The 26,630-nt window shown below is 38.4% G+C and overlaps 1 protein-coding gene across 1 annotated transcript in view; it reads left to right on the top strand.

Annotated features, from left to right (window-relative positions):
* Positions 1-26,630, top strand: part of DCC (DCC netrin 1 receptor) — an 824,140-nt gene that overhangs the window by 600,903 nt on the left and 196,607 nt on the right. The window contains exons 12-13 of the mRNA XM_075533227.1: positions 302-443; positions 9,838-9,948. Of these exons, the coding sequence (XP_075389342.1) occupies positions 302-443; positions 9,838-9,948 (253 nt within the window). The remainder of the gene's footprint in view (positions 1-301; positions 444-9,837; positions 9,949-26,630) is intronic.

Genomic DNA, 26,630 nt, shown 5'->3' with positions numbered 1-26,630 from the left:
TGTTTTGTCTTCATAGGGCTTAACACATTTTTAATAGTTGCTTATAATTTTAGTGGTATTTTTGCAAGGGAGTGAGAATAATGAATTTAACCAGTCAAATCCGCTATGTGTTTTGTTCAAGTCAATCCAATAAAATTGCTGTCAGGCAGTAAGAGTGGTTTTCCTTTTCCTTGCAGGGCACAGTCCCTGACATGTCTTGCCTCCCTGCCATAGTCACAATCAGGTTTGAGCCACTTCTCAGGCTCCGGATCCTCCGCCTCTTTCTCCGGTGTTTTAATCTGCATCGTCTATTATTTTGCAGAGTATCAAAGTAAGCTGGCTGCCTCCTCCGTCAGAAACACAAAATGGATTTATTACAGGCTATAAAATTCGACACAGAAAAACGACCCGCAGGGGTGAGATGGAAACCCTGGAGCCAAACAACCTCTGGTACCTGTTCACAGGTCAGTGTTCACATGGTGGAACCGTGCACCGCTTTGATGAATTAAGTGCTTTAGGAATAAAATATACTCTCACTTCAAGGGAACATTGATTTTTTTTACCCCTTTCCTGGCAGATGACATTTATTGGCCTGAACACGAATAACCTTTACATTTTCAATGTTATATTTTCTATAATGCTTGCATTACATACTTTGCTTCTTGGATTATCATTTTAGGAAATGGATCCTAGGAGTTTTGTACAGACTGAGTGCCATCCACTTTCATTCTGTAGCATTGCTGAGTCAGCAGGAGCTCCCGGTAGCTAATCATTTAAAAATGCCACCTTACACATGCTTTCGGGGGTTAGTCATGGGGTTCTCTCATTCTCCTCACCCTTTCCAGGACTAGGGGTGGGGTTAGAAATTTGGGGGAAGGGTAGATTGGCCAATCAAGAGAGAGCTTATTCTACTTCCTCGCACTATAAAATTTATAGTTCCACCACTTTACTGGTGGAACTCATAGTAGATAAAAGTGCCATGGAAAATTAGAGAATTATTTTTTAAATGCAAAATGGCCTATCACATATTTCTTTAAGTGCCGAGGCCTTTCATAGATAGCACTTCACATTTGTAGAAATGAGTGGCTGGGTTAAATAAATCATTCAAAGCAATATCTTTTGGAGATGCTATTCCAGAAAAGTCAAGGAAACAGAAAGGTCGGGCCGGAAAGATGAGGAATCTAATCATCCTGGATTATTTGGGCAGACTGCAACTGTGGAACAAAAGGAGGGTTTACTGGGCCATGTGGGGTAAGAGGCCACATTAACAGCTGCCTCTAACCAGCTGAATAGTAAGTCTGAGCAGTTTCTCTTTGGTCTAGCATTCGCCAAAGTCCACCCACAAGGTGTTGATTACTCTGTTCTACTTCCACGCAAGCCAGAGTTCCTAGTGAGGACACAGATCTGGAGTGCTGCCCTTGTTAATCAGCACTTCATATAATGGTGTTTTGGGCTGGGGTAGCAATGATGCTCCAGGGGATAGCCTGGGCATAGTATGAGCCCAGATGCAATGGGTTCAGGAGGCAAAGCATGCAACTGTGGCCATGATGGGCTGGCGGTGGGATTAGGAAACTCTAACGGAGCTCATGAACTGGGTCATGCTAATATTCAAACTATAAATAATACAGTTTACAGCTAATGGATCAAGTATGTATTATTGCAAATGAGGGAAGATACATAAATACAAGGGGGGTCAAAACATTCCTGGAAAATTGAATTAAGAGCCAATGGAATTTTCCCATACATTTTGGAAGAACCTTTGTACTCTTTGAAGTCCCCATTTCTCTATGGCAGGTACTAGGTAGATTCCCATTTGAAATCATAGCACACATATGTATACACACATGCGCAACACCCGTGCGAGTATACGCACACAATGTGCAAACACACATTGTAAGCTTGTTCAGCCAACCCTCTGAAGTGTCATACTGGCCTAGTTATTCTGTCTCCTTCGGCAAAATTACGAGTAGAAAATGTTAGCATACTATTAGAGGTGCTTTCAGGCTAGATTATCTGCAATCATATTCCTGTTTGAATCTGAAGAAAATAACCGGAACAAGTATTGAAGAACAAGTAAGAAGAAACTATGGGATTCTCCCTCCTCATTTTAAAAAGTTAAGAGAAGTCCAGACTGTTTCTCTTTCCTTATGGGAGAAGGACCCAAACATTTCTCAAATTCATTATGTGTGCCCACGAGACTAGTGTCACAACATGTCATTTACTTTGAGAGAAAGCATCAGTGTTGGAAAATACGCATGAAAAGGTTTTTGTGTAATGCCCAAGATTGAAGATTGGACCAGAGCCCCATGGGATCAACTGGGGGTCTTGTGTGTCAGAGCTGTGCTGTGCTCAAGAAGATTTTCAGTTGCTAGATTTGGGGAAAGCAGATCATGCGGTCTTTCTTCCGAGGTACCTCAGGGTGGACAGTTGTCATGTCTACTGCACTCTCCAGGGGTTTCTTTGCACCTTAGGATGTGTGATAAGTAAAAATAATCTCAGGACACCACATCTGTTTCTAGAGTGGTTGATTCAGATGGTCTCCAAACGTAGTTGAACCTAACCTTCTTCTTCTGCAGATATAGGATGCTGGAGCCTTAAAAGTTTCCTATTGTTTTTCCAATGAATGAAAAAGATTAAAATTATAAGTACTTAAAGCACAGAATTGAAATGACCAATAAACATGAATAAAATGTTACATCTCATTATTAATTAGGAAAGCATGCAAATTAAAATAAAATGAGTTAACATTTTCCTTGGATTAAAGTAATGAAAGTAAGAGGGAATGCTGATAATTCCACACTGGAAAGCCTATGGGAAAGGTGAAATCCTGTGGGGCTGCTTGTGGGGCAGAAACTCCCTACAATCTCTCTGGGGAACTGCTTAGTATTAGGAGTTACTTAGGTAAATGGGATTATCCGATTCCACTCACTCTTCCGAATCCTAGGTTTTGACTCTGCAATGTTTTGGCCTATTCCCTCTAACAAAGGTCAAATCGTAAGGATAACTAATAACAAAATTATGTAGAACGTCAAGTGTACCTTTTCCCTACCGAAGACCCTGTGTTACTCTTCCTAGTTCTGTGATGATAAATTACTGCAAACTTGGGAGCTTAAAATGAATTCTCTTGTTCGAGGGTCCTGAAGGTTGGTTCCTTCAAGAGGCTTGAAAGAGAAATAACCCTGACCTCTGACCCAGTGTTTTGTTTGCCAGAAATCCTTGACATTCTTTGGCTTGATGCTACTTCACCCCAATCTCTGCCTCCAGGTTTCCATGATTTCTTCTCTGTGTGTGTCCCTGGATCTCCTTCTTATAAGGTCAGCTGTCACTGGATGTAAGACCGATCCTGAAACCGGGATGATTTCATCTGGGGGAATCCTTAAATAATGCATCTACCAAGGCTTTATTTCCAATAAGGTCATAGCCTGAGGGCTTCATGGACTAGAATAGGTTGGGAGTGGGGTGATTCAATCCACTACCTTTATTATTGTTTGCTTGGAAGGATAATAATTATTGTTTGCTTGGACTCTCTCATAAATTTTATTCAACCATAAAGCATTCCATTAGATATATGTATTTCCCCTAAGTTATATGTGGCAAATTGAACTTCTAAGCAGCATGGACTAAACCATCACTACTCTGGTTTGATGTTCCAGCTAAAATCAGAGAAATGAGGTGACTCCATTAGCTATTTTCAGGGTAATATGCACCAATGCCCATCTCTGCCTGCCTGGACTTAGAGAAGTCTAGACTCCAAGTCTAGAGTTATCATCCATGTAGATACTTCTTCCTGCGTTTATAAAAATGCATGTCTGAGCAGTTACAATGTTTTATATTCCTGAAAAGAAATAGATGCACACAAGTCTTTTCTCTTTTTCCCACAAATGGAAAAATATACCCCAGCACATAAATAGCCTCAAATTCATAAATAGTGAAAAACAAGTTTTGCAAAGCCGCTCTACTGCTCCACAACTTGGACTTGAGAATGCCTGCTGCATAGCTGGACATTGTGGAAATGTCTTCAGTGCTACAAAGCCTCAAGGAACTAGCAAGTAGAACTCTACATTCGTATAATATGGATGTGATTTTGACTTGTCCCCAAGATATGCCTAATAACATATACGCTTCGCAGTAACAAAAGTAATTGATTTTCCATATGAATTTGCAGCACTGAAAAAGGTACAGGATTTGACACCCCCTGTTTTCAATGTCTGTAAGATACATGGGTGTATTGATTTGGTTTTTAGAAAATTGGAAATGCCAGAATGCTCCATTTGGATGATTTAAATATTCAGGTGTAGAGACTCAAGCTTTTACCTTTTTTTTTACAGTCTTCTATTTGTCAGACAGGTGTTTGTTGCTCTGTGTGGGTTTTTTTTTTACTAGGATAATGAGACATCTGCAATAACAAAGTAATTCAGAATTATAACAAGGATTTTAAAGCCATGTCTCTCCGTTTTATTGTGGGAAACCATGTCAGCTAAATTGTAAAGTGCTGTTTTTAATTTTTAAGTGCTCTTCAGAGAAGATTGTTTGGAAATGAATGTAAGCATTTTTTTTGGTATTTCATAGCCAACATAGAATAAGTATACTGATAAACATGCATTGGTATTTTATGGATTAAAAGATTGAAACAATAACATAGCAATTTTAAAAGAAGGTTGACATTAGGGGGAGAAAATGAAATTATACTGTTAAATAATGGAATATTTCTTACCATATGTTGTAAGAGATTAGAAATAGAAAAGAAGTATCACAGAGATAGAAGGCTTTTCATAGTGGGAATGAAAGGACACAGGATAATCTGCTCTCAAAAATAAGATTTTTATTATAGCTAAGAAAACCATTGCTACTTATTCCATACTCCTTTGAGAAAAAATTACACTTAGAAGCAGTTACAAAGCATATACACACATGCATAATGATATTGAATTATAAGGTCCTTGGTGACTACGATCCACATGGTGGGCAGTTCAAAACCAACAGCAGCAGCCTGCTCCATGGAGAGAATGCACTTTCTCCTCCTGAAAACAGTTCCAGTCTTAGAAAGCCACAGGGGGTCGCTATGAGTCAGCGCATGACTTGGTAACTGTTGAGTTTGGAGTTTCGGTTGACAAACCGTAGGAATGACAATGTCACCTAGTAGGAATGAGAGTGTTATAGCACACATAGGAATGACAGTCACCCATGTCCCCACACCTCCCCTTTGTTTGCCGCAGTTGTAACTGAGGTCTGGAGAGTGCACTTGCTATGAGCCCCCCACTATGCAGCTGGAGGCTTGCAAGTTGATTATTGGGGTCCTGATGCCTACTCAGGTAGGTGCTCTTGCTCCTACCTCATGGCTTCCCCCTGAGTTTATTTGATTGTGAATGGTGATGGCTACTGCAAGCACTCCCCAGGTAAGGAATGGGATGCGTTCCAAAGCACTTTCAGTCAAATTTGTAAATCAGTTGGAACAGGTGCATACAGTTTTTATTTAACCTTATTTTAGTTCAAGAAGGGCTTGAAGCATTTTCAGTTATTTAAAACTTGCACGTTAGCAAGGGAAGGTAATTACAAAGAAAACACACATACACATTGTAGCTAGAGGTTAGTTCAAAGTGAAATTTTCACATAATATTAAAAGGCAAGGTTGTGTTATCCATAAGTAAGTCAGCTGTTCGTAATCCACGGTCTGCCTGTCTGAGTCTGTGAAAGATAATTATATTGAAAATCATGTTAACAGTTGTAATAATAACAACAGTAAATATCCATAGTGATGAGATATTCACCCATCAATCACTATTCTAAAATCTTTATGTATGTTCTCTAATTTAATTTTATTACAATGTTATTTAGATATTCCCACTTTAATGATTTGGAAACTGACACAAAGAGAGAAGTAAGGCTAGTAAAATTTTCAAAGTCACACAACTATTAAATGGTGGAACAAAAAGTCAAGGTTAATTCAGCATGAATTCAAAAGTGCCACATTGAAAACCCTTAAACCAAAGGTAATATGTTGCTGACCTGGGCCATGAACATATGATTGTATGAATGTATAAGAGGATATGGCAATAATGAAAAAATGGAAGGATAAATTCATAAGATAATGAAAAAGTGAAGACCATTTTTTCTACAAGAGCCAACCACGCCCAGTCATAAAACGAATCACAACTCATAGTGACCCTGTAGGACAGAGTAGAGCTTCCTCACAGGATTTTGAAAGATCTTTTAATATCATCTATCAGGGTCTAGCTCAGAAAACTGCTCTTTCATGGACATTGCCAGGATAGCTCTTGAAGATACCTGTTCTTCCCAACACAGTAACATGAACTAGTGTCACTCTCTTTACACTGCATGTTGATGTGATTTGTCTCTTTATTGGGCTCACTGTTGAGCTAGTACGAGTACAACTCCATCCTGCCTGCCTAATCTTCTGTGTTCAGTCCTCAGTGTATTATACACACATGTTTTGTACATATTTATGTGCATTAAAGTGTCTGTTGATGTCCTTCGTGGGTCCCAAGATTGGTGTGTGTGTGTGGGTGTGTGTGTGCATGTGTGTGTGGTGGGGGAGGGCACCTTTGAGGAGCACAAGAGGGTGTATAGTGTATCTATAGACACAGGATAGAAGATGGAGTCTTCACCCAAGGGTAGTCCAGCTTCTGATTACCCCATCTCACAGCAATTGCTTAATTCTTTACGTCTTCAATTCTTACCTAAGATGGGAGGAATAATAGAGTTGATGCCTACATCACAGAGTATTTGAAAATCAAGTGAGAAAATAATTTGTGAGAAAAACACTGTAACATTGCTAATTAACATTGTTAATCAAATGCTCGAGTCTATAAATGATGCTTGTAAGCAGTTTGCCACTTTACATTCACAGCAACACTCACATTACCTAAACTCACCGTCGTGAAGTCGATGCTAGCTCATGTGTACCTATAGAACAGGATAGAACTGTCCCTGTGAGTTTCCGAGATGATGACGTTTTACAGGAGTAGATAGCCTTGTATTTCCCCCGTGGAGAACCAACCCAAGTGCCAATAAGCTGATTCGGACTCATAGGGACACTGTGGGGCAAGGTAGGGCTATTCCACTCGGCTCTAAAGGCTGTAACTCTTAATAGAGGAGATTATTGCACCTTCCCCAGGGTGCTGGAGGTCCTGGAACCAGAACCAGGAGGCAGTAAAGAACTAGGAATGGATTGTGAAGATTTTGTTGATGTGATGGTGGGCTAACTAGTGAAGTCTGGAGTCAGTAAGGGTGGTCAAAAGTAAATATTTTCCTTCAGGAAACCTTCACTCTGCTTTTAAGACCTTTCAACTGACTGACGCTGGCATTTCCAGATTACATCGGATCATTTACCTTACTTAAAGCCACCTGATTGTGGATTTTAATCCTACATACCAAGTAACATGCGAGCAACACCTAGATCAGTGTTTGACGGAATAATTGAGGACAATGGTCAAAGCAAGATGATGCATAGACTTAGCATCACTGATGGTATTGCCAATCACCTGATAGACGCAGTACAACTGTTGGGGCATAGTTGATTCTTTATTATTCTAGCAAATGAAATTAAATCTCTGCTTGATATAATTAATGAATTAAAACTTGAATTCTTTCAGGGGGAAAAAACTACTATGAAAGTTATGGGCTGAGCTCTGTACATAAGCCTTCTTCCTGGGGCTCTCTCCCTATTAACATTTTAATTCTCCAGAAGCACTCTGCAGTCCTTCTGCCTAAGAACTTGACAATGGCTATAAAAAGGACAGCATGCGAACAAAGGTCAGATTCCTGGCATGTTAGCCCAATGACAAGTCCAGGCAAATGGTAGCCTACCTGACATAACAAAACCTTTGTGTTCAAAGGTATCTCTTTGTCACCTGTTGATGATGTTGGATAGTATACCTTTAACCTTTATTTTCTCTGTGTTAAACACTGGTTTGTAAGATCAGCTTTATTAGATCTTTCAAAAGTTGCTCTGTATGCCCTCTTTCTATGTTTCAGGCACAGTTGCAGTGTATATAGATAAATAATGAAAATGCCAATAATAATAAAATCAACAGCACCCTCGGCAGTGTTCCCAGTCCATATTTCATAGGGATTCAAGTCTGTTTTATGAAATTAGAGACTTCTGAACTAGACAGCATACTATGTTGTAGATAACTTTGTAAGTGCAGATTTATATGTCAAAGTGATGTCTCTCACGATAGCATTATTATGCTAGTTGCTGAAGCCAACTGACACTTAACATTTGTAGATCCTGTCTACTCATCACTGTGTGCCACTTCCTATTAAAAGCGGATTAGAGTTTTCCTAAATACCAAGTTTGCTTATCTTGCTATGTAAACAAACACACACGTTAATTCTTGAAAATGTGTAGCTTTATATACAATAAATGTATCATTTCCCAATCATTTATTTTATTTATTAGGATTTTGAGGCCCTAAATAATTGTGCCACTTCAGTTTAGTGTAAAAGCAGAAAGATAATCTATTCTTATTTTCATCAGGGTTTTATTTATTTATTTTCATTTGCTTTATCATAATTTGTCATGTTAAGGAGCTCCTTGGAGCTGTAGGTAAGAGGAAAGGCTTTTTTTAAAAAAACATTTTATTAGGGGCTCATACAACTCTCAGTACAATCCATACATATACATACATCAATTAATTGTATAAAGCACATCTGTACATTCATTGCCCTCATCATTTTCAAAGCATTTGTTCTCCACTTAAGCCCTTTGCGTCAAGTCCTCTTTTCCCCCTCCCTCCCCGCTCCCCTTCCCTCATGAGCCCTTGATAATTTATAAATTATTATTTTGTCATATCTTGCCCTTTCCGGCATCTCCCTTCACCCCCTTTTCTGTTGTCTGTCCCCCAGGGAGGAGGTCACATGTAGATCCTTGTAATCGGTTCCCTCTTTCCAACCCACTCTCCCTCTACCCTCCCAGTATCGCCCCTCACACCCCTGGTCCTGAAGGTATCATGCACCCTACATTCCCTGTGCCTCCAGCTCCTATCTGCACCAGTGTACATCCTCTGCTCTATTCAGACTTGCAAGGTAGAATTCGGATCATGGTAGTTGGGCAGGAGGAAGCATTTAGGAACTGGAGGAAAGCTGTATTCTTCATCGGTGCTACATCGCACCCTGACTGACTCATCTCCTTCCTGAGACCCCTCTGCGAGGGGATAGAGGAAAGCCATTTTTATCGATATTTTTGCACACTTTTGTGTAGTGATCCACAGGGGTGTTTAGTCTCCCTAAACTATACTTTCTTAAATAAGTTGCAAGTTTATCACCGTGTACAGTAGTATGTGTCCAAATTACCAAAGACATTAGTTTACCTGCTGCTCTTGGAGGGAAGCTCCTGCAGATCAAAGTATGCTTTGTGATGACTTTGAACGAGAAAAGCCCAGTGTTTTCTGCTGAAGTGCAGTAGCTTTGGATTCTTCTTTCTTGGCCCAAACAAAACATAATCACTGACCTTGAATAAATGATGGAGACATAAATTTTCAGATTGAGTAGTCTTGATTTATAGGCAGGTCTCTTCTGGACTGTGAGGAAAAATGATCCTTGCTATTTTTGATTATTTCTTCATTGCTCATATTTTATATTCTGCATCTGCCCTGAAGCTATTTTCAAGGATACATTAAAAAAAACTGGAATATATAAATGAGAATATATGAAAACTAATTTGATTTCTTGCTATGCTATCCCTGCCCTTTTGGCCAAAATAACAATAATTACCACAACAACCACAAACAACATAAAGAATGTCTTCTATTGTTAAAGTTTTACTAAAAATTTTTAAAGCAGCTAAACATCTTATGCTCCACTAACGTTTTTGACCTCTGAAACATTTCTTCACAGGCTTGGAGAAAGGAAGTCAGTATAGTTTCCAAGTGTCAGCCATGACAGTCAACGGCACGGGACCACCTTCCAACTGGTACACGGCTGAGACCCCCGAAAGTGATCTTGATGGTAAGGCCCATCCCCAATCTGTACTATTCTGAATCTTTGGTATTTGAGCTTCCAACCTTTTAAAAAAAAGCAAAAAACAGTTGATGAACGCCAACATTGGAGGCATTTATTGTTCTTTTACCTTCAGAAGAGGGGAAACAAAGATTTAATGATCACAGTTTCGTGGCTTGTTGGGTGTGATGAGTGAAGTTCAACTCTTGGGAAGCCTCTGTACTGCAGGTGGACACACTGCCAAGGACTCTTGGCCCCTCCGCCCAGGCTTTTCTCTGTCTGGACCAATTGTTGAAGCCATGGTGTCAATTTAGCCTAGTGTTTCTCAAACTTCCCAATGCTGTGAGCCTTTCATACAGTTCCTCATGTGGTGGTGACCCCCCTAACCATAAAATTATTTTCATTGTAATTACATCACTGTCATTTTGCTACTGTTATGAATTGGGTAAACTCTGTGAAAGGGTAGTTCGACCCCCAAAGGGGTTACGACCCACAGGTTGAGAACTGCTGCTCTGTCTCATTGAAGGTCTTCTTCCTTTTCCTGACCCTGTGCTCTACTAAGCATGACGTCTTTTGCCAGAGATTGGCTCTTCCAGATCATATGCCCAAAACACATGAGATTTAATCTTCTGATACTCAGCTCTAAAGAGCATGATGGCTGGAGTGCTTCCCAGCCAGCTTGTTTTATTCTTCTGGCTTAAGCTCCACCATAGCATAATTCAAAGACATCCATTCTCATCTTCCTTCCTTATTGTCCAGTATGGGGTGATTGTGAGGTGATGAAAAGTACCATTGCCTGGGCCAGCTGCATTTTAGTCTTCGCCCTTTACCAGGTTCAGGCCATCATTTGCAGCAGATGTTCCCTGTGGAGTGCATCATTTGATATATTGATTGTTTCCATGGAAATCAATTGAGATCCAAGTAAAAATGAAAATCTTCCCCACTTCAATATTGACTCATTTTACGTTGATGTGCCATATGGGTATAGCTGTGAGAAGTTTTGTTTTATTAATATCAAAAGGCTTTGATCATTATCAGTAAATGCTTTAAGTTTCGTCTGCTCTCGGAAAGCAAGGTAGTATCACCTGGATATTGCAGATTGTTTACGAATTTTCTTCCCAATGTGATGCTCTATTCTTCACAGTCCACCTACTTGGGTTGTTTGCTCAGCAAACAGATTGAATAAGCATAAAGTATACAACCTAAACACACAACTCTCCTCTTTTTAAGCCAAGTTTGCTGTAGTTCTCTCTAAACAATTGCTTTTGGATGTACATACAGTTTCCACAGAAGCACAATCAATTGCTCTGTCATTCCCACTCTTAAGTCACATGCCTTTACATAGTCAATCAAACAGAAGGAATCTTTTTTCTGGTATCCGTTTCAATAACGCCATCGAAGTTGCAGATACTCCATTGAGGATCCCTTTGCCACAGCAAGTGATGCCTCGGGCTGCGAACCACAACATAGGTGCTTCAAACGCACTAGCCATTCGTTGGTAGAAAGTTGATTTCTTAAGATGACTCCCGAGATAACTGACAAAGATCACTTAGGTCTATAGACCTGTAAATGTAAAAATTACCCGAGAGGGAATTCTAGGTTCTATTCCTTCCCTCTCCCTTTATTCTCCAATGTACTCTTACATTAGTTCTTCTTCCATTTTCTTTTATCATGTAATTTCTCCCCATTTATAGTTCTCCTTCTCGGTCATTTTTCTCTTTCTCTCTCAAAACAGCACACTTGCTGAGACATCATTTTTCTTAGATAAAGATCATAGCCACAAGCCAATCAACAAATGTTATTTCCCTAATGCTATTTATTACCACATGGCTCTTAGAGTGCAGCAAGGAAAGGCATTTTCCAGGGACATTAATGGGAATCCCCATTGCTGTAGGTCAACACTTGCAAAATATTGCCAACGTCTTCAGGTTCAATCATAATCTCTCTATGGATAGGGATTGTGTAGATAGGCAGACAAGAGGCTGCTTAACTGATAGATAGATAGATAGATAGATAGATAGATAGATAGATAGATAGATAGATAGATAGATAGATAGATAGATGATAGTTAGATGGAGATGTCGGACAGAAAGAAACAAGGCTTACATTAAACTGAACCTTAAATGTGTACACCCTAACACAAGCCAAAGAAATGACTATGCAAAAGAGATACCTTTAGAGGTTGATGGGAAATGAATGGACAGCAATCAAGGCTCATTTGAAGATCAGACAGACGATGGTGCTGGGAGGGTGTGCAAAGAAGACAGGCAAGGCTGAAGCACAGAAATGACTAATGATAAAGTTCATACAGCAGATAGGTTCTGAACATGGCATGACTAAATCAATATTTATCTAAGGAAGTCGTTAAAAGAAATTTTTAGTGACTTAATTCGTTTTACATTTTGAAAAGATTACTCTTAATTGAAAATGTATATTCAAAATTAATAAACATGGGTCAACTCAGTTCAGCCAACTATTCTATTTTAAAGAAATGTTAACCTGAGACCAAGAGAGTTAGGCATGTTGCATAACATATAGCATCCACTTTTGTTGATGTTTTTGTTTGATTTTTTTTAATGAAGTGAAGTTCCACAATATCACCAACTTAGCAAAAGTTCACCTGACATCTATTTCTTTTGAGGATTTACCTCTACCCAGGTGTTATTCTAGGTCCTTGTAACCCTTAATGCTTCTACTCTTAAAGAGTATACCTTTTATTGACATAAGGCTAGAGAGTTGCTGTGAATCAGAACTGACACAAAAGCAGTGAGTTTTGGGGAGGGATATATAGATAGTAATAAATTATCTGAAAGGGGGGGAAGTACTGAGAATAGGTAGTGATGAGGAAACACTTTTTTATGTAGGGGGTTGTGAAGCATTTTCTAGTCAGGGAATATGTGAACATAGACTTTAAGAAAATTCTTTGAGGCAGCTTATGCATAGGTCAAACCAGAGCTCCTTATGAAGCCAGAACAAAAGCAAACATTCTGAGTTTGGAACACAATCACTGGTTGAGCTATGGCAAATGTCACGGGAACAATAGTCCTCAGGATGTGAGGGGTATTATCTAACCATCAAAAGAGTACTAGAATGAGTTATGAAAAATTTTTCTCCATTTCACTTAAGAAATTGTAATGTAAATTCTGTGTTTTATTCTCTCATCTACTCTTCCTGGATAGATCTTATTAGTCCTACTTGAACAGAAAGGAAACCTAGTCTCTGAATGTTAAACTGTCTTGACCAACAAACAAGGTGTTGCTTCTGGAGGTGGAAGCCAGGAACAGACAATTTGAGTTAATATCCAGCACAGGTTATCAGACCAAAGCCTCCCTGAACCTGTAGAACTGACCCAGTGACAATAGAAGATAGTGATTCAAGACAAAGGATTCTAAGAAATGAGGTCATATCTTTTACGCAAACTTAAGTGGCTATATCTCTTACTGGAAGGCGTGAAAATAAATGAAGTAGAGGTGCTGAAGGTCCTCTAAAATATCCAGGATGAATGGAACTCTCCACTTGACTTATGTGCTCTCTCTCCCGACTCTGAGTGAGTCACCATCTAAGTGGAATCAAAATAGAACACCACAGCTTCTTGGATGACAAAAAACGCTTCCTATTTAAACAGTATGTTTTTCATATCCGTGAGGCCTTTGTGTACTCCAGCGTGTACATTGGTTTCCATTAAAGATCACTATGAATTTTCCAAGATAATGGTTTTAATCTATGTTGCTCAATTGGATTTGGTTGAAATTTTTCATACTCTTGGTTTGGTAATGCCCCCTCTATATGCAGCATTCTTATTATTTTTAATTATTTGAGGAATGATGTCATTACTGTGAACTATAATTAGCAGCTAGCTATAGGGTGCTACATGACAGGAAGTACATGCAAAAAAATAGGGGCAGCTCTACTGAGACATTGGCAGATGAAACAAGTACTAGAAACCAAAAAATTCAAGGAAAAGGATTTGACAACTGTGATTTTAGGAGCAGCTGTGTGGAACAGCATAGGAGATATTATTCCAAAAAGCATGCTTTTGGAAAATTATTCCTGGCACTAATACCTTACCACCTTTCAATACACTTCAATGGTTGCCCCCTTGTCTCATTCATTTTGATCATAATTGATAAAATAGTTTTTGCCCATGTCCATAAAGGACTTAATTTACACATTGGCAAATCTGGAAAAGCAAGTAAATAAAAGAGGAAGGGGAAAACTATCACTAGTGGAGTTGCTAGTTTTTGCTCATAATATTTTTGTGGATTTTAATTTGAGTTTATTCACCTCGAAAACATAGTGGGTATGAATAACCTTTCCAGATCATTTTAGCAAGATAAGAGTGTACTTGCTGCCATTGAGTCAAAGCTGAGTCATAGTGACCGCCTGTGGGTTTCTGAGACTGTAACTGTTTATGGAAGTAGAAAGCCCAGTCTTTCTCCCATGGAGCTGCTGGTATATTTGAACTGCCAGCCATGCGATGGCAGCCTAATGCATAACCACTGCATTACCAGGGGTCCCTATAAGAGAGTAAGGCAAGCATGGCTTACTTCCTTTGTAAAGCAGTGTTTCACTTGTAAAAAATTGTAGGATTCCAAAAAATTCATGGAAAAATTCCATTATCTTTTCATTCCATTTTTACATGAATTTTTGAAGCCCCTCACGAGGTCATCTCCGCATGACCTCAATCTCTTTAAGGATTGAATCCACTAACCTGGTTTCAGCTCTCTGCTTTTTTTCTTTCTGTCTTTTTTTTCATAAACCACATCATTTAAACATTTCAGATTATTAGGTAAACTCCATAGGGAGCCCTGAAAGCAGAGTAGGTTCCACGTTGGGCTACTGGCCACAAGGTCAGCAGTTTGAAACCAGCAGCTGCTCCTTAGGAGAAAGATGAGGCTTTCTACTCCCAGAGAACCACAGTCTCAGAAACCCACAGGAGCCATTCTACCCTGTCCTGTGGGCACTTCAGTTGGCAACAGCTTGATGGCAGTGAGGTGAGCTCTAGACAGTCACGAGGAGCCCTAAACAATATCCCCAGAAGAGGGACATGGCCCCTCCACCTGCTGGCTTCATCTGTGTGTGCCATGACTTTGCCTAGCTCTTTTAAACCCAGGACATTTTCTTTAAATTTCATGGAAGTTTAGCTTTTTGACTGAAATGTTTACAACGTACAGCATGAAATGAATGACTTCCCCAAAAGGGATCATGGCTAATGCTGGAAAACTTGGAGTCCTGTATAGTCCAGGCTCAGAAAGTTTGCCATCCCACTTCTCTGATTCTCCTTAAATTATGGGTAAAGAGGAAGCAATCGTTTCTGAAAATCACATGGAACGGCAGGCATTCTTTGCTGCAGCCAAGAAAATTCTAGGCCAGGAGCTGCCACATGAATGCTCCTCTCTGTGTGGCACCCAATTCCTCTACTCCAGTCTCCTGCTGAATCACAAGGGAGGGAGCAACTCAGTACTGTGCTGACTCTGAGCCCTGAAAGCAGCTGAGCAGAGGCAGCATTGCCGATTGCTATCTGTAATTGCCTCTCTTTCTGTACAGCCTTGCCTTCCTGGAAGCTAGGCTCCAGCAGGATGAGGATGAGGGTGAGCGGTAACTTGGAGGAATACTCCTGTTCCTTATGGATCACCCTTTTAATTAGCATGTTTTGTAAGAGTAATTACAACACCAAACCTCACTTCTTGTCCATGGTTCCCTGGAAAGTGGGTTTGCTCCTACTGACAGCTGGGAAGTTTGAAAATATCTATTTATACCTCAAAATACCAGCTTAAAAAAATCATTAGAACTCCCGAGGTTCTTAGGGGGGATGTGGGGCCTAAGGGCCGAAGAGCGCTGTGATGAAATTCAGCAAGGGATCCCCCAGGACATGGAGCTGAGCATCTGGTGACACTACCCCCACCCCCACCCCTTTGTTTAAGTGAAACAGCTGGAAATAGCTATGCACAATCAATAATAAGAAGATTAAAAATTAAACCTCTGCCATGAAATGGAGGAGTTTGATTGCCAGAAATCAGCAATGTGGAGACTTCTGAAAATGCAAATGGGATGTATCAAATACAAAGATTGTGTGTCTAGGAGCGAGCTCTTCTATTCTACCTCCAGGAAAGATGATCATTAGTTATACAAGCCTGAATGGGGAAGGGTAAGAAGAGCTGTATATTGCAAATTTATTTCATTAGAGAAGTAAACCACAGACACTCCTAAGATTGGAAAACTATATAATGTATGCTCGTCGCCGATGACATGGCTTTTGAGAAGGAACTCATTCACATTTCTTTTCAAATAATGAGAACATCTAAGCAGATGGGTGAGATAACCTAGAAATAATGCCTATTAAAATTGTCATATTTATAAAATAAATAGAGAAAATAAAAATTTCAAAAAGAGTAGACAACTAAGAATTGAGAAAAACTTTTGACTAATGAGAAGAACTTGAAGGCCAGGAAAGAAGGTGGAAACGAGGGCAAAAGGACGGGAAAATAGGGAAGTACAGAGGGTATGTAACTGTCTGCATTGCTGTGGTAAACCACATTCTGTTCTCCCAAAATGTCCGAATCCTCATCTCCGAGATCCGTGATGATGCCCCGTGACATGGAAAATGAGTCTTTGTACATGTGATTACGTTAAAACTTTGCGATGGAAACAATATCTTGGATTCATGAAGGGCGATGTGCCAATAGAGGCAGAGATTGGAATGATGCAGAACTGGGAGGTATGGAATGAGGACAGCCTCTAGAATGTGGGAAAAAGCACACAAGATTGTCCCCAAGAACCCCTAGAGGAATTGTGACCCTAATGACTGATACCTGATATCAGCTCAGAGTTCACAGAGACTTCTGACTTCCATGCAGTAACATAGTAGTGAACTAGCAAATGAGTGCGGTACTGCTCTCTTACACGTAGTAAGATAGTAGTAAACTAGAAGGTTAGTGGGTTATTGTATTAACCCACTAAATGGTGGCAGTTTATTATTGCTGCATTAGGAAACTAATACAGTTGTCCAGAAGAAAAGGTTGTGTATTGATGTAGGTCATGGACTATGATAAATATACTAATACCAAAATAAATGTTTACCTAAATAGCATAACCTGTCTGATATATTTCATTTTGGTTTCATTTAAGCATTATGTTGAGACCAAAAAGTATGGAAACAGTGAGCACTGTGCATGAAACAGGACACTAGCTTGACAGGAGGGGAAAAATAATATAGGAATTAAAATAGAAATGAAATCCAGTTTGCCATAGGTTTTTCAATGTTCAAAGAGAGCTTTACTTTAGAAGACATCAGAGATAAATGTCATACTGGATGATGGTAGATTCAGCCATTGGATATGTAAAGAAAAACAAGCAATAAAGTGAAACATTTCATGACCTGCTAGAACATAAGAGAAATGTACATATCCAAACATATTTCAAAGGAGAAGACATAATAAGTTGTTATAAAATATTTTTAATGTTTTCTAGTTGAAGAAGATATTCAAAATAAAAACTTTATATAGTATAAAAGAAATAATGGACTTATAAGAAAAATGAAAGGTATATACATCAAGATGAGAAATCAAATACATCAATTTTTAAATAGAGATTTTTACTAGTGTTTAAAATAAAATTTAATTGCAAAGTTCTAAGACAAAAAGCATCAACAAAATATGTAGCTGAAAAGTGGCCAATTTAAAAACTGATAGGATTTCAGGAGGATGATAATCATCCATCAAACCCATACATGCATATATACATAAAGGAAAAAGATGAGTAATTTTATATTGATAATTTAAACATGTATCCATAGAAAACTGATTCTTGAACCTTGAGGTATCAAAATAGAGCACTTGAGCAATACAAAGTATTTAAATAAAAACATTTACTAAAGAGATTAAATGTGAGGCAAAACTTGAAAACACCTTTGAAATGCTTAGAACAAAATAAAAATATGAACAGTAAAAGAATTAATTACCCATTGAAATAAAAATGCATTTAATGGTTTAAACATCACACTAAACATAACTAGAGAATTAATAAACAGGAAAATAGGTCAAGATAGATAAAAAATTAAAGAATTTAAAAGGCCCAAGAGATAGATGAGAATACTTAACATACATAAATGATGATGCTGAAAGCAAACAATGAATCGGGAAGAGAACATTGCTTAGAGAAATAAGAGAAGTTTTTTTCAGAGTTGATGAAGTACGTGGAATACCGAATTCTGAACTAATGTTATGTCTTATATACCATGTACAAACCCAGAGGCAAAGACAAGTAGTTGTTCATTGTGGTTAAATGGATGCACGTTCATAACAAACTCCTGGTGTTCTTATTATTGGTTGCCTTTGAATTAGCTCCCCTCAAAGTGACCCTCTGGCCAACAGCACTAAACCCTGCCGTTTTTGTGCCATCTTCACAATCATTGTTACGTTCTAGCCCATCACTGCAGACATGGTATCAGTCCGTCTTGTTGAGGATCTTCCTCTTGTATACTGCCTCTCTAATTTACCCAGCATGATGCCCTTCTCCAAGGACTGATCTCTCCTGACATCCTGTCCAAAATACGTGATCTCTCCTGACATGTCCAAAGTACATGAAACAAAATCTTGCCATCTTGACCTTGGGGGGGTATATTGGTTGTACTTCTTTCCAGACAGATTTATTTGTTCTTTGGGTAGCCATGATACTTTAAAGATTCTTTAATAATTCAAATGCATCTACTCTTCTTTAGTCTTCCTTATTCAATGTTCAATGTTCACATGCATGGGAGGCAATAGAAAATACCATGGCTTGGGTCAAGTGCACCTTTGTCCTCAAAATAACATCCTTGCTTATCACCACTTTTAGAGGTTTTGTGCAGCAGATTTACCCCTGTCATTTGATCTCTTGATCCTGTTCCATAAGCATTGACTGTGGATTCCAGCAAGAAGATGTCCTTGCCAATGTCAATCTGTTCTCCATTTATCATGATGTTGCCTATTTGTCCAGTGGGGATGAATTTTATCGTCTTTACATTGAATTGTATTCCGTATTGAAGGCTGCAAATCTGTGTCTTCATCAGCAAGTGCTTTAAGTAAGCATGGTTATGTTATCTGCAGATCTAAGGCTGCTAATAAGCCTCCCTCCAATCCAGATGCCAAGTCCCTCATATATCCCACCTTCTCTGATTACTTGCACAGTATACGGATTGAGTAAGTCTGGTGAGAGGATACAACCTTGATCCACATCTTAATTTTAAACCATACAGTATTTTGATCCGTGTACAGGTTCCCAATGAGCACAGTGAAATGTTCTGGAATTTCCATACTTCTCAAGGCTATTCATACTTTGTTATAATTCAGAGTTGAATGATTTTTCAAAGTAAATGTAGCACAAATAAAGATCTTTCTGGTATTCTTGGCTTTCAGCCAAGATTCTTCTGAAGTCGTAAATTATGTGTCCTCTTCTGAATCTAGCCTTAATTTCTGGCAGTTCCCTGTCAATATAGTGTTGCAACCATTGTTGGATGATCTTCAACAAAATTTTACTTGCATGTGATATAAATAATATTCTTTTATAATTTGTGCATTCTGCTGACTCATTTTCCATGGAATTGGTATAAATATGGATTTTCTTCAGTCATTTGGCCAGGTAGCACCCTTCCAAATTTCTTGGCATAGGTGAGTTAGTGTTTCCATTGCTTCATCAGCTTATTGAAACTTTCAGTTGGTATTCTATCAATTCCTGGAGCCATTGTTTATCTTGGCTAATGGTTCCAGTGCACCTTGGACTTCCCTCAAGACTATTGGTCTTAATCATATGATATATCTTGAAATGATTAAATGTTGACTGGTTCTTTGTAGTACAATGAGTGTGCATTTTCCCCATCTTCTATTGATGCTTCCTGCATCATTCAATATTTATCCCATTGGAATCTTTCAATATTGCACTCAAGACTTGGATTTTTCTTTATTTTTTATACTTTAAAATATGCTGCGTGTTATTCAGTTTTGGTTGTCTAACTCAAGGGCTGTGCACAATCCATTATAATTCTTTAATTTGTCTTCTAGAGCTGCTTTTTGAAATATTTCTATTCAGCTTTTTTTCTTCATCATGTCTTCCTTTTGATCCTTGGTCCTACTCTAGGATCAAGAAAAAAAATCATAGTTTCTTTTGGCGTTCACTCTGACCTTTTCTTGCTTTCTTCATGTGTGACGTCCTGAATGTCATCCCATAGCCTCCCAGGTCTTCTGTCATTCATGTTCAGTGCATGAGATGTTGAGATGTTCTCAAAATTTAGGTAGTATGTACTCAAGGTCACATGATTGCACCTCATGGACTTACTTGAAATTTTGCCAGTTTCAACCTAAAGTTACATATGGGCAATTGATGATCTGTCTACAGTCAACTGCTGGCCTGTTTTTAGCAGCTGGTAATTAGCTTCTCCACTGTGTTTTCCCACAGGTAAAATCAACTCGATTTCTATGTATTCATTCTAGAGAAGGTTATGTATATAGTTGCCTTTTTGTTGTTGTTGACAAGAGGAAGTTAATAGGAAAGTATTAATCCTGCAAGTCAGAATCAGAAAACAGTCCTTAGTCTCCTCAGCGAGCACCCAAGTCTCCCTCTGGGTTCTCAGTGTCTTAGTTATATGCTCCCTTGGGCTTTGCCTCTGTGGACCAGGAAACCAGGCCATCACTGTCAGCGATGTCTCATAGGCCCATAGTCTTAGATCAGATACAGAGATGGTGCTCCAGAATCTTGGAGCTGCTCCTCTGAAGCTCCATGCCACAGTCTCTGAGGTATCCTGTCTTAGCAACCTCCTCCACTTCAGACAGAGATCTTATACATGCTTTTACAAATGGCCCTGTGCTTTTATCCTCCTGGTGATGCTTCAGAGATGATTCATCATTATAGACAGGCAAGATGGTAATGAAAACTGACCAATCCTCTCCATTAGTGTTCATACCCCCTGTTTTTTATAGTCCCACCCAATCATTTGGTGGGAGTTACAGAGGCATGGGTAAAAGAGCCATATTAAGAAATTTCACTCCACCAGTCAGAAAACTCACCAATCTCACTGTCATTGTGTCAATGATGACTCATAGTGAGTCTGTAGGATAGGGTAGAACTGCCTTGGTGAGTTTCTAAGACTATAACTACTCATGGGAGTAGAAAGTCCTGCCTTTCTCCCACTAGGTGACTGGTGTTTTTGAACTGTTGACCTGTGGATCACAGCTCAATGCATACCCACCATGCCACCAGGGCTCCTTCCTGAAGCACAGGAGGGCTCAACGTTGACCCCAAGATGAGGCTTAATGGAGGTAAGCAATTAAGAGACTTTTTGGGTGCTATTCTTTTGAAATACAGATGCCCAATTTCAGGCCTTTAAATTATAGATAATAGCAAAAATTTAAAAAGTAATACTCACAAAAATAAATATGATGAGAAAAAAAATCTTTATGGGGACCTAAGTCATAAAATAAGAAAAATTAATTCTTATGAGAAATAGAATAGAGAAATAGGAAGTACATATAATTTTAGAAATGATTCTGAATATAGTCATTACAATAAACAAGGATAGATTTTTCTTACGAGTTATAGGTTGGTTAGTACAATGAATTTTAAAATCCCCACATTTAGGCTATTGACAAGAGACATCATTAACATATTGCATTGGTTAAAATCATGCAAAATATCTCTTAAGTGTTAATAAGCAAAGATGTCCTTTTAAAGGCTAAGGGGCACCTGATCCAAGCCCTGGTCCCTTCCATTGTCTCCTATGCATATGACAGTTAGACAATGAAGAAGGGACACCAGAGAAGAATTGGTATCTTTGCATTCTCATGCTAGCAAAACTACTGAATATACCAGGATAATCAGAAGAACATGCAAATCTATCTTGCAGAAAGCACGCCCCAAAGTTCCTTAAAAGACAGGTTAGGTGGAATTTGTCTTTTGTACTTTGTTCATATGTTATCAGGAGGGACAGCATGCTTGGTCATGTAGAGAGTCAGGAGGGAAAGGGAAGACCCTCAAGGAGATGGATCGACACAGGAATAAAGCAATGGCCTCACATGCAGCAGCCATTGTGAAGCTAGTGCAGGAGGAGCCACTGGTTTGTTCTGTTTTGCATGGGGTTGGTATGAGCTGACTGGACAGCACCGACTAACCATATGTTAAGATATGGAAAAGTTGAAGGCAAAAGGATAGGAAAAAATGATAGTAATAAAAATGAAATGTTGAGTTTCCCTCTTGGAATGTTGTAAAGCTAAAGCAGCTTCAGCAGTCAAGCATCACTGTCCTTATATAATGGTATCAAGATCAACTTACAAAAATATGTAAATTGTCACAGAAAAATGTAAGGATATGCACATACCTTTTATTACATCTGAGAAAACTTCAAAAACTTGTTTAAAATTGAATTAAAATATTTTTATAAAATATAAACATAAAAAAGTAAGCACACAAACTTTATTTCTCAACATAAGCTTCATCACTTTTATAAGTGAACAAACACCAATTTAGACTATTCTTAAATAAATAAGAATCCTCAGAATTTAAGGTTATCAGTGAAGCTTTTTCTTTCCTCTTTATTGACTAAAGAAAACTGGCCATCCTTTACATATTAGGAAACAGAAATGAATCAAAAGGAGCCAAGTCAGGTTTGCACAATGGATGCTTGATGATTTCCCACTAAAACTCTTGCAACCTTGCCCTGCCCATGAGGAGCATGAGCAGAAATAGTGTCATGGCGGGAAAGGATTTTCTGGTGTGATTTACTTTAGGTGTATTTCAGCTACAGTGTTGAATAACTTTCTCAAAGCATTCTCATAATAATTAGATGTTATCATTCTCTGTTCCTGGTAACTTCTGTTCATATCTGTTTTAGCAAGTCAGCATAGTTCATTTGGGTGCAAAAATTATTAAATATATACATAAGTGTTTTTTTCATAATATGAGTTGTCTGTGAACTTTTTGAATAACCTTCATATACATGTGTCAAATCAGTAAATCTTGTCAGGAATATATTGGCAAGTGGCAAACCTAGCAATATATATATATATATATATATATATATATATATATATATATATATATATATATATAAATAATCATATGTACTTGAGTATAAGCTGATCCGAATATCAGCCGAGGCACCTAATTTTACTACAAAAAATGCATTAAAAGTGTGCTGAAAAACTTGGCTTACACACAATTATATACCGTACTTTTGTTATTATAGAATCAGTAAATGTAACTCTGCTACACTCATTGCTGTAGAGTCTATAACGACTTACAGCAACCCTGTAGAACAGGGTAGAACTGTCTCTGTGAGTTTCTGAGTCTATAACTCTTCACAAGAGCAGAACACCCTACGCTTCTATATACATACTCCTAATGAGTCAACTCCAGCTCACAGTGACCTGATAGAGGATTTAAAAGACTGTGTATGTGTGTGTGTGTGTGTGTGTGTGTGTGTGTGTATATATGTGTACACACACACACATATATATTTATTTATTTATTTATTTAAACAAAAGCAACCTCATCTTTCTCCAACAGAGTGGCTGGTGGGTTTGAACAAGCAACCTCGAAGTTAGCATTGGGTCTAGCCCATAGCAAAGACTAACTGCCATTGAGTTGATGCTCAATGACTGACCCTACAAATAGGATGTCTGAGGCACCAGTTTTTTACTAGAGCTGACAGCCTCAGCTTTCTCCCATGATGCCACTGATTGGTTTGAGCCACCAAACTTGGGGTGAACTGCCCAACCCTTACACAGTAGCACCTACATAGTTTCTTAAATGTATGTTATAAAAGTTATAAAATATAAACAAGTAAAAATAAAGCACAAATCCCCCTACCTAAAGACTGTAAAAGCATATACACGCATATAATATTTTGGTTTCTAAAAGGAGATCAAAAAGTACATTGCATTCTTTATTCCTTTTTTTATTATTTTAATGTTGCTATATGTTGTTAGTTCTTGAGTTAGTTAGTTTATTGTCTCAACCTGGCTGATAAACACATGTGGGGTTAATTGAAGTGCAGAGAGATAAATGGCTCCATGAGCCTCGCCTTTCTAGTTCTTGGGTCTCTTGCTTTGAGATGGTCAGACTAGGGTGCAGACAAGTTCCCTGCTTTAGCAGACAAGGCTCACTTCCTGCAAGACGTCCCTGAGGAGAAGCCACATGGATCTACCCCGATGCAGCCCTGGGTGCTGGAGTGGCCATGTGGAGACTCCTGCCAGTGCTGAGATGCTTACACATTCACTGACTCAGCTTTCCTCCTGCAGTCGGCATCATTGCATCTGTTTTGTGAGATGGAGGAGGGCTTTGTGGATTGGTGTCAGACATGTGGGTTAATGTTGGACTTGTCGGCTTGGGCAGCACTGGGTTGGGAAGTTTTCTTGATGTGCATTTAATCTTTATATAAAACTCTCTATTATACACAGATTTCTGTGGATTTGTTTCTCTAATGTACCCAAACTAACACAGTTCCTAATGTACTAATCACAGTCAAATTTCTCCAATTATTGCAAAGCATTTCTTTACAAATATGCATGAATATACTCGCTGCCATCAAGTCAATGCTGACTCTTAGCCCCCCTGTGTTTCCAACCCGTAACTGTTTATGGGAATAACAAACCCAGTCTTTCCCCCATGAAAAATATTATACAAACTATTACTCAAAGATCATACATCGTATCTATTTTTATGTCTTTTAAATCTCTAAAACACCACTCTTTTTATTTTTTCCCTCTCCGATTACTTTTTCTGTGACGCCTAAATTATTTTTATTTTAATATTTTTTAATCATTTTCTCTCCTATTACTTATTGGGGAAAACGGGCTAGTTACATTTTATAGGACCTTGCTGTCTGCATTGATCTACTTATATTTGCGCTATCTTCTAACTTGTACCTCTATTTTTTGTATACACTACCATCACATCAACTCATGTTGGATTGATTTCTAAGTATAACGTAATAAATAAGATTGTGGGCCCTGAAATCTTACTGCCAAGGTTTATATCCTACTTTCAAAACAAACAAACAAACAAACCTCACTTTTATCATGTCAACTCTGGCTCATATCACCCTATACAAAGAGGATAGCACTCTCTCCTAGGTCTTCTGAGACTGTGAATCTTGCCAGGGGAAGACAGCCTCATTCTCCCTGCTACCTACCCCATATTAGCTTGACAACAGAGCCTAATTGCTCCTAACTCTGAGCTTCCTCGTTGGTATTTCGGGGATATAATAGCACCGATCTCAGAGTTCTTTGTGGGAATTAACCATGATAATGACAATAATGTGTTAAAAAGTATGCCTGACATACATCAGCCACTTAAAGAAATACTTATTGTTGTTCCTGTTCTTGAAAATTACAACTCTGTCTGTGACTGGAGTTCTCTTCTGGCTAATACTCAACATCAGTACTATTGGACTTATGAGGCTGCCCTTGTTCATGGTAATAAAACCTTGCCAACAGTAAAAGAGGACCAGCATCTAGTTACAGAGGTGTCATAAGTCTCCCAAGAGATGCAAGAATGTATTTTGTAAAATTGGGCAGTCAGTTCCAATCTTGAAACTGAAATAGTAATATGCAAATAAAAGAAAATTTTCGATTTTTTAATCTTTAGTTTTCTTTCAACAAATAATACAAACATTAGCCAAATTATAAAATATTAAACACATTACCTTTAATATGCAAACAAGCCAGGGAAGATTTTGACCTCTGATATTTCTGTTATACAACTGTGTGCAGAAATAAAATAAACTGTGGTAAGAAATAAGGAGAAAAAACCCACAAAAACTAATTATACAGTAACTTTTATTATATAAGGGGAAAATATTTTGTTTATAGATGATATGATTGCATACAGTATTTGGAAATTCCAAGAAACTACACTAAAAACCTATTAGAACTAATAAGGAAATTTAATAATGTATTTGGTTTTAAGATACATAAACTAAGGGATTTTTTTCTGTAGGCTAAAAATAATTAGATAAAGCATGCATTCTTTAACAACTTAAATATAATCTATAGGACTAAATATAATAAGATATAAATAAAGTTTTATAAAGAAAGCCATAAAATTTTACTATTAAGGGATATAAAATAAGAAATATATAAATAGATATATATGTTCCTGAGTGGGAAAGCCTACATTATTTAAAAGTTAATGATGAATCTAATACAATTCCAAGAACAATGTATATCATATGGAAAAATAAATGTAAATGAATTCCAAGTTATTTTGAGAAAGGCAGAAGAAATATTAACATTTACTATAAAACCGAATTTAAAATCAATCTCGCATCATCTGCCATCTGGCTGTGGCAGACCCTGGTGCCACCCAGTGGGGTCCCACTCACAGTGACCTTCTTACAGCAGAAGGACACACCCTCTGCCCTGCACCCTCCTCACAAGTGTTCCTGTGTTTGGGTCCTTTGTTGCAGCCACTGTGTCGACTCAGCTCATGGAGGGTCTTCCTTGTTTACACGGCGCCTGCAGCAAAGACCAGCCTCTCCAGATTAAAAGGCCAAAAACACATGAGGCAAAGCCTACCCATCCTTGCCTCTAAGGAGCATTCTCGCTATACCTCTTCCAAGACCGATCTGTCTGCTTGTTCTTTTGGCAGTCCATGGTACTTTCAATATTCCTCACCAACATCACAGTTCAAATGCATACATTTTTCTTTTGTCATCCTTGTTC

The sequence above is a fragment of the Tenrec ecaudatus genome, chromosome 15 (assembly GCF_050624435.1).
Source record: "Tenrec ecaudatus isolate mTenEca1 chromosome 15, mTenEca1.hap1, whole genome shotgun sequence".
NCBI lineage: Eukaryota > Metazoa > Chordata > Mammalia > Afrosoricida > Tenrecidae > Tenrec > Tenrec ecaudatus.
This window is presented reverse-complemented; position numbering and strand designations above follow the sequence as displayed.